Genomic DNA, 15,375 nt, shown 5'->3' on the forward strand with positions numbered 1-15,375 from the left:
TTTTTGATTTCCATTTCACTCATGGTAATTTAGGAGCATGTTGTTTAATCACCACATATTTGTGAGCTTTCTGTTTTCTTCTTTAAATTATTTCATACCATTATCATTGGAAAAGATGGCTTGGTATGTTCTAAATCTTAAATGTAGTGAGACTTGTTTTGTGGCATAAGGCATGATCTGTCCTGGAGAGTGTTTTATGTGCACTCGAGAAAAAAAAATTATATTCTCTTTCTATCTCTATATAACTTAAGGAAGAGATTTATTGTTAGGAATTTATTCATGTGATTATGGAGGCTGGCAAGACCCAAGATCTGCAGGCTGAGTCAGCAATGTGGAGACCCAGGGAAGTCAATGGTTTAGTTCCAAATTGAATTTGAAGGCCTGAGAACTGGGAGAGCTGAATGGAGAATTTCATTCTGAAGGCTGAAAGGCCTGAAGTCCAGGAAGAGCTGATGTTTCATTTCCAGTCCAAAAGACTGGGTAAAGCCAGTGTTCTGTTTTGAAGACCTTCAGATGGGAAGAATTCTCTGTTTATTGGGGGTGTGTCAGCCTTTTGTTCGGAGAAGGCAATGGCACCCCACTCTAGTACTCTTGCTTGGAAAATCCCATGGACGGAGGAGCCTGGTAGACTTCAGTCCATGGGGTCGCTGAGGGTCGGACACGACTGAGCAACTTCACTTTCACTTTTCACTTTCATGCATTGGAGAAGGAAATGGCAACCCACTCCAGTGTTCTTGCCTGGAGAATCCCAGGGACGGGGGAGCCTGGTGGGCTGCTGTCTATGGGGTCGCACAGAGTCAGACACGACTGAAGTGACTCAGCAGCGGCAGCAGCCTTTTATTTTATTCAGACCTTTAGCTGGTTTGATGGAGGCCCTTCCACATATGGAGGGCAATTTGCTTTACTCAGTCTACAATTTAAATATAAGACCAAAAATAGTCTCATAGAAACATCCCAATATGAGGACACCTCATTGTCCAGTTATGTTGACACATACAATTAATCATCATACACATTAATATGTTGTCAGAGAGTTTTCAACCATGCAGGGGAATTCCATGGTGGTCCAGTGGTTAGAACTCCAGGCTTTCACTGCCAAGGGCCTGGATTCAATCCCTGGTCAGGGAACTAAGATCTCATAAGTCAAGCAGCATGCCTCCCCACCCCGCCTCCCAAGAAAAAATATACAAATAAGCTTGTCACTGAGTCCAAGCTCATATAACTGGCCAATAAATTAAGAGATGAGTTGTTGAGGCAAGGAGTAGTGACTTTATTTGGAAAGCCAGCAAACAGATGATGGTAGGCTCATGCCCCATAGAATCCTCTGGCCTGAGTTAGAATTCAGGCTTCTTTTATAGTCAGTGGGGAGGGAGTCAAGTCAGAGATTTCGTGGTTCTCATCAGCTTCTGGGGCTTTCCCCAGTGGCTGAGTGGTAAAGAACCCACTCTGGAGATATGGGTTCGATCCTGGGTTGGGAGGATCCCCTGGAGAAGGAAATGGCAACCCACTCCAATATTCTTTCCTGGAAAAGCCTCATGGACACAGGAGACCTGGTGGGTTCAGCCCATGGGGTCTCAAAGAGCTGGACACGACTGAGCAACTGAACAACATCATCATCAGCCTTTGGAGGGGATGTGTTAGCCTCCCTGTAGTTGTTCAAGGTGGGCCTGGCCTAGATGTTTCCTGTGAGCTGAACAGAGGGTTTTTTTTTTTTTTTTTTTTACCTTAATGCTCATTATCTGGGAGGTTTCCCAGAGATGGGTTGTTACAAGGTGCATATAGCTTATAGGCAACCTCCCTTTAGTGATTAACTTGTAATAGAATATAAAAGATTCTTTGTTATTACAAACTGAGACTGTTTATTCTGGAAAAAGAAATCCAAAAAGTTACTGGTATTGGTAGTCCACAGAAAATTTCGATAATGCTGCCATGAATTTTCAGATTTAGAGCAGCAGTACTCGCGGGTATGTGCTCTAGGATGAACTAGAATTTCTTCTGAATAAAGGAATGAATTAACATGCTGGCTAGAGTTACTCATTTTGAATCAGCTGAATTTTAGAGAATATTTACAAATAAGAATAATTTTTTTTTTACTCTAGATCAGGGATCTGCCAACTATGACCTTTCGGTCAAATCTAGCTTGTCATCATTTTGTAAAGTTTTATTGTAACACGGCCACATCTGGCCTGTTGTCTGCTACTGCCTTTATGGCAGTGGTGACAGTTTTGATAGAGGTCAGATCAGATGTGCAAAGGTGAAAATACGAATCTCGGGCCTTTTACAGACGTTTTTTTGAGCCGTTCTTCCTGGTAATAGTTAATGATTTAAGCTAGGAACATCTTCCTAGCTTCTGATGATAATACTGTATCATTATTGGTGGGTTTTTTCTTTCTTTTTTTTTATCCCCGTTACTGGTGTGTCTGTGTGTGTACATGGGGCGGGGGAATTTATATCCTTTCTATATACAATTGGTTTCCTTGGGTCAAGATTTGTTAACGACAAATGGAGTGGAGTTGTTGTGGGCTAAATATGTAGCACTACTTTATACTGCTCAAAATAGTTATATTGTCTAAAAACAGGTGTATTTCCTTTATTTCACGGGTCTTACCGCAGCTTTTATAAAATTGTTGACTAGGAATCTGTTGAATTTACATATCTTGCTCTGTAACTGGTTCCTTTCAGAATCAAATGCTGATGTAGCCTGCAAATGAGTAAAAGTAATCAGCATTTTCTTCTTAAGATGATAGTGTATAATCATCATCATTATCATCCCTAGTGATAGAGTAAATGTTTCTCTATTTGTTTCTTTGGTAAAACATTGTAGTTAGTATCAATTTAGATCTGGAGCTCCCTGAAAGCTCCTTTTTCCATATGTGTAAATGTACCATCTCTTCTGCAGCCATGGAAGCATACTATATAAGCAGCAAGTGCTTTTCTCCCATACATACTTAACATTTTGGATGTCACTACATGTTAAAAAAAATAGGTCAATAAAATTATTTTTAGCACTTAAATGGTATCAACCAACTTACAGACTGTGTTTTGTTTCTAGGCATTTATTTTTTTATTTAAAGAAGTACTGTCCTTGTGCTTATATATTATTATACTTCTCTGTTATTTCTTTATAAAAATTCCTAGTAGGAAGTCTTATGTTGAAATTTAGGTACATGTTGAAATTGAGATACCTGTTTTCAGATGCCCTAATTTTGAAACGCTCTGTCACCATAAAATCCCATAAAAGTATGTGGACGTTTCCTGCACTTTAACATTGGTATTTCAAATATTTGCCAGTGGTATTTAATGTTATAGATGATTTAAAAGTCTAAAAATAAAAGCATTGTTGTCTGTTTCATTTCATTATTACTAAGGTTGGACATCTTTTCATATCTTTATTTGCCATTTCCGTGTACTTCCAGCCTATTTATGCTCTTATCTGCTTGCTAAGTCACTTCAGTTGTGTCTGACTCTTTGTGACCCTATGGACTGTAGCTCTCCAGACTCCTCTGTCCATGGATGGAATTCTCCAGGCAAGAATACTGGAATAGGTTGTTTTGTTCTATTCCAGGGGATCTTCCCCACCCAGGGATCGAACCTGCATCTCTTATGTTTCCTGCATTGGCAGGAGGGTTCTTTACCACTAGCGCCACCTGGGAAGCCCATGTTCTTTCCTGAGTATTCCTAAAAAAATATTTCTCCAACTAATAGGTTTGCACTTGGGAGAGAAAATAATGGGGTGTTTTTCCTTTTTGATAATGGTTTAGATAGGACTTGGAGTTCATTTAAATGGAATATTAATAATACCCGAGGAACTGTTTAAAGGAAGGATGTTTGGTGCAGGTAATAGATCACAGTAGAGCACCTTTGGTGACAGAACGCCGTCACTTGGTGCTTTAATATGTGAGTGCCTAATCAGATGAATTAAGATAAACCCAGTTTTGAGATTGATGTAGAATCTACAGTTTTCACTTGTTCTGGACCTCAAAGCTGGTGGAAGTGTTTCTTTGGCTACCATTTTTTTAAACTTGAGTTAATTCAAACTTAATTTATAAATTGCATAGAAATAGAAAATAAAATAATTTGATACAGTATTTTATTAAAATTAAAGCTTTAATGTTGGGGTTAATATGGTAGAAAATAGATTCTGGTTTTATTATTAATCTCTTTATATGTTTTGGTATTAATATAGAGAGTGTCTATTTTAAATGTGGTAAAATAATGGTGATTAATTGTGTGGATATGTTTGTCATTTTGTGATGCTTGTGTTTATTAAACTGCTAGAAAGTTCTCCTTGCCTGCCAATTTCAATAGCATGTAACATGATAATTCTGTAAAGGTGTCTTATTTCACATCATGATGATAAGTGCCTTGTCATTTCTCCATTACTTGGAAGCAACTGCAATTGCAAACATAAAACCCAATGGGAGCATTATAATTATGTGATAATAAGTCTGCTTTAAGGTAGCTATTCAGGTCATCTGTAATGTGCTTATTACTTTCAAGGGTATAATTAAAATGAAGTCTCAAAATTCTTGTACAGAACTTGTTAACACCCACAAATAAGTCTGCAGTCTTCAGTTTTAGAGTCACTATGTTAACCATTAATAAAGATATGTACTGCTATAGCTTTTGTATAAATTTCAAGATTTAAAATTGCTTTCAAATTACTATAAACATTTTCAGTGCTTATCCTTTATTTCTTTTCCTAATTGTTAACAGGCTAGTAGTAAATAGTTCACAGATTGACCCTGGTCATTGGTATATTTTGAGACATTGTAGGTAAGAAGGAATGAACAAGAAGGTAAAATGATGGATAAATCAGGTAAAGGCAAATGTCAGTAAAGTAAAAATGGGCAACATAAGTGAAAATGAAGTTTAAGAGAACATTGAAAAGTGATAAATTAGCTGAACAGTGAAGATTTATTGTAACTCAAAAGAGAAAATTAAGAGCCAGGAAATGCTCGGTGTTAAACTTTTATTGAAAGATAACTAAAGAAATAGAATCAATTAAAATAATGCAAAATAATTTTAAATTTTAAGTGGTTAGGCTATAGTAGTAGAAAATAGATTGTTTTGACTTTCCAGCTTCCCTTGTTTTGACTTTCCAGCTTCCCTAGTAGCTCAGCTGGTAAAGAATCTGCCTGCAATTCAGGAGACCCTGGTTTGATTCCTGTGTCGGGAAGATCCTGTGGAGAAGGGATAGGCTAACCACGCCAGTATTCTTGGGCTTCCCTGATGGCTCAGCTGGTAAAGATTCTGCCTGCAATGTGGGAGACCTGGGTTTGATCCCTGGTTTGGGAAGATCCCCTGGAGAAGGAAACGGCTACCCATTCTAGTATTCTTGCCTGAAGAATTCCATGGACTGTATAGTCCACGGGTTCACAAAGAGTCGGACACGACTGAGTGACTTTCCACAAGTGCATTCTACATGTATTATCATGCAATATGCTTTGATTAGATTTTTCCTGAGTCCCAGTTCTCAGATAATGTCTGTATATGGGATCACAGATGCCTACCTATCAAATATTACAGAGCAGAGTACTAACATTTCCATACAGATTGATGATAGAGTTGACATTTTACATCAGACAGTAGTTCTGTGTTTAAAAGTTCAGTATCTGTAAGCAGAAATCAGATATCTTCAGCCAAAGAAAGCTGCTAAGTCAGCATCGAATTTGTGTATGTCTGATAAGTAAGTTTATTTGGTGACTCATTACTGATGTATTTGAGTTATTTTTGGCAGAAGATAAGCTTTTTATCTTATTTGTATTTTTTTTTTTTAACAAGGCCAAAAGATGTCTTCTACCTACTCATAGACATTATAAATTTATTAACTTTTTGCATATTTTCCTTTGTAGGCCCAGATTATTCTTCATCAGCATGGTTACCTGGTAATGAATCATTGTGGCAGGCCACAACTGTCCCATCTAACCAGCGAAATAGCCATATCAGGAGACATAGTATAGCTTCTGACAGTGGTGATACTGGCATTGGAACTTCCTGTTCTGACAGCGTGGAAGGTGAGTTAAATTCTTACTGGTTAGACATGAAGCTTTGTAGAATGGTTGTAATTGAGAAAGCAAAGGGGCATGTCTTATTGTTCCAAACTAAAAAATTATAAAATAATGTTTGAATATTTAGTAATATTCAGTGTTGTATATCAAATGAAATTGTTCTGATCAGATTAGTTTTTCCTTCCTTCATTTTTAAACTTTTTATTTTGAAATAATTGTAGATTCACACGTGATTTAAAGAAATAGTACAGAGACGCTAATGCAACCTTCAGCTCATTGCTCCCCCACCCCTTGGTCTCTTGCAAAACTGCACTGCAGTATCACCACATTGATCAGGTCAAAATACAGAACATTTGTCTCACCACAGTATACCTGATTCTGTTCATACCCACTTTCCCTCCCACCTCTTCTTAACTGTTGGAAACCACTAATCTATTCTCCATTTCTGTAATTTTGTTTGTCATTTCAAGCATACCCTATACATTGTACCTTACAGTATGTAACTCTTTGGAATTGGCTTTTCTCTCTGAAGATTTATCCCGGTTGTTGTGTGCATTAATAGTTCCTTTTTTTGTAAAGCAATGGTGGTATTGGAGAGACCACGTTTTGCCTAACCATTAAACCCCTGAAAGACATCTGGGTTGTTTACAGTTTGGGGCTTTTAGAAATAAAGCTGCTATTATAAACATTCATGCATAAGTTTTGGTGTGAACATACGTCTTCGCTTCTCCGTGGTCAGTGGCCAAGAGTGCAGTTGCTGGTCGTATGGGAGCTGCACATGTAGTGTTTAAAGAATCCGTCACACTGTTTTCCAGAGTGACTACTGTATTTCCATCAGCAGTGTAAATAGATCAGTATGAGTAATCAAACTTTCTCTTCAGCCTTGCTAGCCCTTGGTGATTTTTGTTTATTTGTTTTTTTCTTTGGTTTTTAAATTTTAGGTTTTCTGATAGGAGTGTAGTGATATCTCATTTTGGTTTTAATTCTCATTTTTTTTAAAGGTTAAAAATGTTGAACATTTTTTTACAGATGTTTATTTGCCATCTATCTGTTGTGTTTGTTGAAATGTTCTTGTCTTTTGCTGTTTTCTAGTTGGATTTCCTCCATTTTTATTGTTGAGCTTTGAGTATTCTTTGTATATTTCAGACACTAATCCTTTGTTGGCTATTTGATTTGTAAACATTTTCTTCCAGTCTGGCTTGTCTTTCATCCTCTAACTGTGTCTTTTGCAGAGCAACAGTTTTTAAGCTTGTAAATCCAGTGTATCCGTTTTTGCCTGTATGGATCATGCTTTTGGGATCAAGGCTAAGAATAAGAACTCTTTGTCTAGTCCCAGATCTTGAATATTTTACTTTTTTCTTTTTTTTTTCCCCTAAAAATTTAATCATTTTATATTCTGTAAGTCTGTGGTCCATTTTGAGTAAATATTTTTATAATGTGTATATGTTTGGGTGTTTCTGAGAACACTCTTAGGCTCAGTTATTTGCTGGAACTCAGAAAAGATATTATACTAGTGGTTATAGTTTTTTTTACAGCCAAAGGATACTGATTTAAATTAGTAACAGAGAGGCAAAGGGCAGGGTCCAGAAAACACTAGGTCCAAACTCCCAGTTGTCCTTTCCCAGTGGAGTTGTGTGGACAGTAGTTAGTTCTCTCAGCAGTGTTGTGCGAGGGCACATACAGTGGCAAGGCCATCCAATCCTTGGTGTTTGGGATTTTTACTGTGGGTAGGTTATATTGATATGGTTGAATGCCTGTATGCATGACCTTAGTTTCCAGCCTTGGAGAAGTCAAGCTGACGTTACATGGTTCAAGACTCCTACCATAAATCACATTATTAGCATAGACTATATGCTTGGAGTTACCCAAGGTCCCCAGGTAAACAAAGACACTCTTATTAGGCAGGGTGTTTCAAGAATTTAGAGGTTATATCTTAGGAGCCAGACAAGGGCCAAACCTTTCTTGGAATGTGCGGTGTGTGGAAAACCCAGACATGCTGATCCTTAACTGCACAGTGTGAGATTTAGATTGAGGTTTCTTTTTTTTGCAGTCTGAATCTTGAAACCAGAATAATATCCACTTAATTTTTTTTGAAAATTGTTTTAGCTATTCTGGTTGTTTTGTTTTTCTGTGTAAGTTTTAAATAATTTTGACTATACAAAAAATCTTGCTGGGAATTTAATAGGAATTATGTTGTCCATATATGAGTTTGGGGAGAGTTGCCATCTTGACTCTGTTGAGTCTGCTAATCCATTAAAATGGTATGTTTTCCCATTTATTTAGATCTTATTTCATTCACCAGTGTTGTATAGTTTTCAACATACATGTCCAGTACATGTTTTGTTAGATTTATAGCTAAGCATTTCATTCTTGGGAGAGTGAATGTAAATGGCATTTTATAGTCCAAGTTTGGTACCAGTATGTTAGTTGTATCTTACGAGATTGCTGAACTCACTCTTTCATTCTCAGAGGGGTTTGGGGGGTTTATTTTTTGGATTTTTCTCTGTAGATAGTTATGTCATCTGTAATTAGGAGTGTTTTTCCTTTTGATATCAGGATAATACTAGCTTTCTAAAATGAATTGGGAAGTGTTTCTTTCTATTTTCTGGAAGAGATGGTATAGAGTGGTTTTAATTCTTCTTTAAATGTTTAGTAGAATTCTTGTGAAACCATCTGGGCCTAGAAATTTCTTTTTTTTTTTTAATATTAATACCTTAAAATCATGAATTAAGTTTCCTTAATAGTCGTTGTTCTTCACTCAGTCGTATCTAACTCAGTGACCCTGTGGACTGCAGCACACCAGGTTTCCCTGTCCTTCACTATCTCCCGGAGTTTGCTCAAAGTGATGTCCGTTGTGTCAGTGATGCCATCCAACCATCTCATCCTGTCACCCCCTTCTCTTCTTGCCCTCAGTCTTTCCCAGAATCAGGGTCTTTTCCAGTGAGTCAGCTCTTTGCATCAGGTGGCCAAAGATTTGGAGTTTCAGCTTCAGCATCAGTCCTTCCAATGAATATTCAGTGTTGATTTCATTTAAGATTGACTGGTTTGATCTCCTTGCAGTCCAAGGGACTCTCAAGAGTCTTCTCCAGCACCAATAGTGCTAATAGTCATAGAACTACTCAAATTATCTTTCATGTTGGGTGAGTTGCAATATTGTCTTTTTGAGGAAGTAGATCCTGTTGGATGATGGTGTTGATTTTTTTCTATATCCTTGATGATTTTCTGTTGAATTGTTCAGTTGTTGAAAAAAGAAGTAGTAAAAGTCTCAACTGTAATTGTGAATTTGTACATTTAATTTTTTAGTTTTATAACCTTTTGTTTGATATCTTGCAGCTCTGTTGTTCAGTGCATATGCAGTTAGGATTGCTATATATTCTTGGTGGGTTGTCTCTTTTATTATTGTATGATGTCTTTCTCTGTCTCTGGTAATTTTTTTGTGCTGAAGTCTACTTGGACTGCAAGGAGATCCAACCAGTGCATCCTAAAGGAGATCAGTCCTGGGTGTTCATTGGAAGGACTGATGTTGAAGCTGAAACTTCAATACTTTGGCCACCTGATGGGAAGAGCTGACTCATTGGAAAAGACCCTGATGCTGGGAAAGATTGGGGGCAGGAGGAGAAGGGGACGACAGAGGATAAGAGGGTTGGATGGCATCACTGACTCAATGGACATGGGTTTGGGTGGACTCTGGGAGTTGGTGATGGACAGGGAGGCCTGGTATGCTGCGGTTCATGGGGTCGCAAAGAGGCGGACAGGACTGAGTGACTGAATTGAACTACTTTATCTAGTTTAATATCTTCTACTTCCTTTTGATTAATGCTTAAATGGTATATATTTTCTATTCTTCTAACTTGTCTAAACATTATATTCAAAGTTAAATCACTATTAACAACGTATAGTTGGGTCATGGTTTTTAATCTACTTTGCCAGTCTTTGTCTTTTAGTTGGTATATTTAGACTGTTTACATATAATGTAATTATTGATGTATTAATACTCAGATTTTCTGTTTGTTCTCTTTGTCTTTGTTTTCACTTTCTTGGCTTTCTCTGGGTTACTTGAACAATTTTAGAATTCTACCTGGATTTAACTATAGTATTTCTAAAAGGGTATCTCTTTGTATAGCTCTTCTAGCAGTTGCTCTAGGTATTATATGTTATGTTATATATAATGTGGATATATAATATACATAGCTTATGTATGTATAGCTTACCATTTTAACATTTGGAGTACAGAAGCATTTTCTCCCTTTATATCCTTTAACGTACCCCATTTATAATAAAATTGTTTCAGCTCTTTCCTTTACATATAACCATAACCGCATCAGACAGTGTTATAATTTTTACATCATCTGTTAAACATAATCTAGGAAACTCAGGAGGAGATAGAGAACCTGCTATGTTTACTCATATTTTTGCTTCCTGTGTTCTTCTTTTGTGTTGTTCCAAGGTTCCATCTTATTGTTTACATTTGTTTTAGAGGATTTCCTTTAGTCAATTCTTTAGGATACATTTGCTGGCAACAAATTATCTTAGTTTTCCCCCAAATGAGACGGTCTTGGTTTCACCTTGATTCCTGAAGGATGGTTTCAGTAGGTATACAATACTGCCTAGTTTGACAGTTCTTTTCTTTTATTACTTGAAAAGTATTGTCACTTCTTTCTGACTTCCATGGTTGATTAATAATGTTGTGATAGTATCAGTTATACAGCAAAATGTTTTCAGTTCAGTTCAGTTCAGTTGCTCAGTCGTGTTTGACTCTTTGTGACCCCATGGACTGCAGCACGCCAGGCCTCTCTGCCCATCACCAACTCCCAGAGTTTACCCAAACTCATGTCCATTGAGTCGGTGATGCCATCCAACCATCTCATCCTGTCGTGCTCTTCTCCTCCTGCCCTCAATCTTTCCCAGCATCAGGGTCTTTTCCAATGAGTCAGCTCTTCGCATCAGGTAGCCAAAGTATTGGAGTTTCAGCTTCAACATCAGTCCTTCCAATGAACACTCAGGACTGATTTCCTTTAGGATGGACTGGTTGGATCTCCTTGCAGTCCAAGGGACTCGCAAGAGTCTTCTCCAACACCACAGTTCAAAAGCATCAATTCTTCAGTGCTCAGTTTTCTTTATAGTCCACTTTCACATCCATACATGACTACTGGAGAAACCATAGCTTTATACATATACATGTTATCTATTCTTTTTCAAATTCTTTTTCCGTTTAGGTTGTTACATAATACTGAGCAGAGTTCCCTGTGTTTTGCAGTAAGTCCCTGTTGGTTATCCATTTTAAATATAGTAGTGTGTACATATCAATCCCAAACTCCCTATTTCTTCCCCTGACCCATCCCCCTTGGTAACCAAGTTCATTCTCTAAGTCTGTGAATCTGTTTCTGTTTTGTGTATAAGTTCATTTGTATCATTTCTTTTTAGATCACTGCATATAAGTGATATCATACAATGTTAGTAAACTAGTTTTCAAAAGATGAAATGATTTATTCTCATCAGTTTGGTGATTAAGAGCTATAGCTTTGGTTAGACCTGTTATCAGTTAATTATCTGTGCAACCTGGAATAATTTCTCATTTCTCTGAGCCTGAGATTTTTCATCTTCAAATTGGAGATAATATTTTTTAAAAGTCTTATGAAAATTTAATAATATGACTTTTAAATTGCTTAGCACAGTTTCTTTGTATTACCATGAGTACTTAATAAAAAGTGATTATTCTCCTTCCCTGCACTCTTACTTTTTTTCATGTCTCTTCAAATTTTCCCTCCCTGGGAAGGTTCCCTGAAACAGGGATACTTCTGTTGCTACTGTCACAGCTTTGTACCTACTACCCTGCTTTACTTTGGGTTTGTTACTTGTTGTTTATTGCTTGTTATTTGGGTTTGTTATTTATTGTTTGTATCATAGAATAGGGACTGGTATAGGGACTAGTATGTACTGGGTGCTCGATTTTGTTCAATGAAATGATGCATATATATATGTGTGTGGTGTGTGTATATATGTGTGTGTGTGGTGTGTGTATATATATGTGTGTGTGTGTGTATATACATATATATGTATGTATGTATATGTGTATAGAGAGACTTTCAGTTACAGATTCTTGTTTTAGCCTGCTTTGTACTTGATATTTCTGAGGTTGGTGCCTCTTTGATGTTCCCAGAGAGATGAACTCCCTGTGCTGCATTCCCAAGACTTATTTTTTCAATAGTTACCACACTTCATTTTCTGTCTTCTGAAATTTTGTTGTAATCTTATTGCTGATGGTCCTATATTATTCATTGCCATGAGTTTCCACTTTTTCACTTTTCTGTTATTTCAATGCGTTTTACGAGGGGGAGAATGTAACTTTGTGAACTTAGGCAATGATCTAAACAAGAGAATTTGTCATATAGATATAAATGAGAAAAAATAAAGAGAAAAATAATTTTAAAAAGATTGTAAAACTTTTCCTTAATGTCAACTAGTATGTGTATTTTTTCTATTCCCCCCACCATGATTTTAAAAAAGGTGAAAAATGCACATTTAAAAAAAGCACACTTAAAATGGAGTAAATTTATTTTATATGAACATAATTTTAAAAGCAAATTTGTATTTCAAGTATTAAATTTATGGACTTTGAAAATTTTGAATTCATTTAGCATTAATAGAGAAAAAGTAAAATTTCCCTTTATCTTCTGTCTTCTGATCCTTGCTTTCTTGTCAGAGGTCACAAGTGTTATTAGGGTATTGCATGTTCTTCTAGATATTTTGTTCTGTGTTTATTCACATACACACAAACTTGAGAATAAAACTGGATCATCCCATACATACTTTGTAATTGGCTTTTTTTTTTTTTTTAAGTCTGTATTGGAGTTCTAAAAAAAGAGTTTGTTTTCTTTTTTCATTGTGGTATGAGTCATATAAGCTAAGGCATATTACCCGAGGCTCCTAGAATTGCTCTGTTCTCCACGGAAATCCAGCCGTGGAGATAAGCTGAGGACTGGGTTAGACCCAGGAATTCAAGGGTTAGGCAGGCTTACATGGGGGCTTTCTTTGTGATGCTTTGAAAATAACACACAGAATGAATCAAAGTCCTTCTACCAGTTTACAGCAGAATCAAGCAACAAATCAGAGAAGAAAACAAGCTTATAATCTCTATTAGATATTGAGATTTCTCTAGCACATATATCAACCTAAGTACTTTTTAAAAACACACACTTATTTGGAAATTTAGTACATGATATAAAAACAGCATTTCAAAGTAGTAAGGGAGGATTAAGCCTAGAAAAAGTGTTATTACAGCCTGACCTCAAACTGTAAGAAAATTAAATTTAAAATGGAGTAGGTTTATTTTATATTTTTACATTAGAAATATTCTTAAGCCACACAACACAGATTTTAATAGAAATTTAAATTTTGAACACTGCTAAAAGCTACTAAATATAAAAGGAAACATACTAGGAAAAAATATTTATAATCAAATTAACAGGAAAATAGTATCCTTCTTATTTAATGCACCCCAATAGGCGTTTATCTATAAAATTTTAAATATTTCATAATTTAAAAATTTCACAGATAAAAGAAATACACAATTCATGTAAAAATTACAAGTGGCCAATAAACATCAAAAAGATAATCAAACTCAGTCATAGTGAAGTGAAAGACTGTACAATTAGAACCACTTTCACTAGTGAAATTGCCCCTTAAAAAAAAAAAATAGACTGTAATATCCAGTGTCTGAGCAAAGATGGGAAAAACAGTACTCTAAAAAATAGTATATGTAGTCAGCCTTTATAGAGGGCAATTTGCCAATGATAACTAACAGCTATGTGGCTGTTAACTATGTTCTAGGCACTTACAGGTTAACTCATTTAATCCTCACAGCAGTTCTCTGATGGGAAAACGAGACAGAGGTTAAATTGCTTACCTGTAAATAATATATGTAAAGTGTATATATGCTTGATTCAGCACACACACACAGGTAAATAAAGATAACATATATAAGAATATTCACTGTAAAACTGTTTTGAAGAAAGTTAGAAACAACTCCAAGTATCTTATCAATTGGGAAGTGGTTAAATATTTCACTGTGTATTCAGTTAAAGTAATTAGGTAACTATATATATGCTGCTGCTACTGCTAAGTCGCTTCAGTCGTGTCTGACTCTGTGCGACCCCATGACAGCAGCCCATCAGGCTCCACCGTCCCTGGGATTCTCCAGGCAAGAACACTGGAGCAGGTTGCCATTTCCTTCTCCAATGCATGAAAGTGAAAAGTGAAAGTGAAGTCCTCAGTCGTGTCCGACTCTTAGTGACCCCATGGACTGCAGCCTACCAGGCTCCTCCATCCATGGGATTTTCCAGGCAAGAGTACTGGAGTAGGGTGCCATTGCCTTCTCCATATATGCTGCTAAGCTGCTGCTAAGTCGCTTCAGTCGTGTCCAACTCTGTGCAACCCCATAGACGGCAGCCCACCAGGCTCCCCTGTCCTTGGGATTCTCCAGGCAAGAACACTGGAGTGGGTTGCCATTTCCTTCTCCAGTGCATGAAAGTGAAAAGTGAAAGTGAAGTCGCTCAGTCTTGTCCAACTCTTAGCGACCCCATGGACTGCAGCCTTCCAGGCTCCTCCGTCCATGGGATTTTCCAGGCAAGAGTACTGGAGTGGGGTGCCATCACCTTCTCCGAGCTATATATATACCAACCTAGAAAGATATTGAAGTGAATTTGCAACTTAAGATAATAAACTAAGCACATTCCTCTACTTTTGTTTCTTTCTGGAAAACCACTAAAAGTCAGGAAAAAAATTAAAAAACCAAACCAAATTTTACATTCTAAAACAGCAACAAGAATTTCAGGAATAAACCGTTGATTTATACTATTAAAAATGCTTAGAAATGCTCAAGAACCGGTAGTATCAGACTTGCTATGTTTTCCCACCATGTAGTAAAGGTTTTTCTCCTTTCTATATTCTGTTCTTTGGATGCAAGTTAGAAGGGAAGGATTAAACTCTACCTCCTAGAAGAGGAAGTTTCTGAGTTTAATATTTGAAATTATTCTTTAAGATATGTTTGTCCTTTCTTATTTATCTATTCAGTAATTTGTAAATATCAACATGAGCACTTTGTTAAAGTGCTGCACTCATTATGCCAGCAAATTTGGAAAACTCAGCAGTGGCCACAGGACTGGAAAAGATCAGTTTTCATTCCAATCCCAAAGAAAGGCAATGCCAAACAATGTTCAAATTACCGTACAACTGCACTCATTTTACATGCTAGCAAGATTATGCTCAAAATCCTTCAAGCTAGGCTTCAGCAGTATATGAACCAAGAACTTCCAGATGTACAAGCTGGATTTAGAAACGGCAGAGGAACCAGAGAACAATTGCC

The 15,375-nt window shown here is 36.7% G+C and overlaps 1 protein-coding gene across 8 annotated transcripts in view; it reads left to right on the forward strand.

The window, feature by feature from the left end:
* The window catches only part of CEP85L (centrosomal protein 85 like), a 140,740-nt gene that overhangs the window by 16,560 nt on the left and 108,805 nt on the right, over window positions 1-15,375 (forward strand). For 7 of the 8 annotated variants that reach the window (XM_055535063.1, XM_055535066.1, XM_055535073.1 and 4 more), the window contains one exon: window positions 5,856-6,017. In XM_055535063.1, coding sequence (XP_055391038.1) covers window positions 5,856-6,017 — 162 coding nt within the window. Of the gene's footprint in view, window positions 1-4,915; window positions 5,245-5,855; window positions 6,018-15,375 lie in introns of those variants that run through there. The other variant, XM_055535070.1, reaches the window with a different exon arrangement.

Source organism: Bubalus kerabau, chromosome 9, assembly GCF_029407905.1.
Source record: "Bubalus kerabau isolate K-KA32 ecotype Philippines breed swamp buffalo chromosome 9, PCC_UOA_SB_1v2, whole genome shotgun sequence".
Lineage (NCBI taxonomy): Eukaryota > Metazoa > Chordata > Mammalia > Artiodactyla > Bovidae > Bubalus > Bubalus kerabau.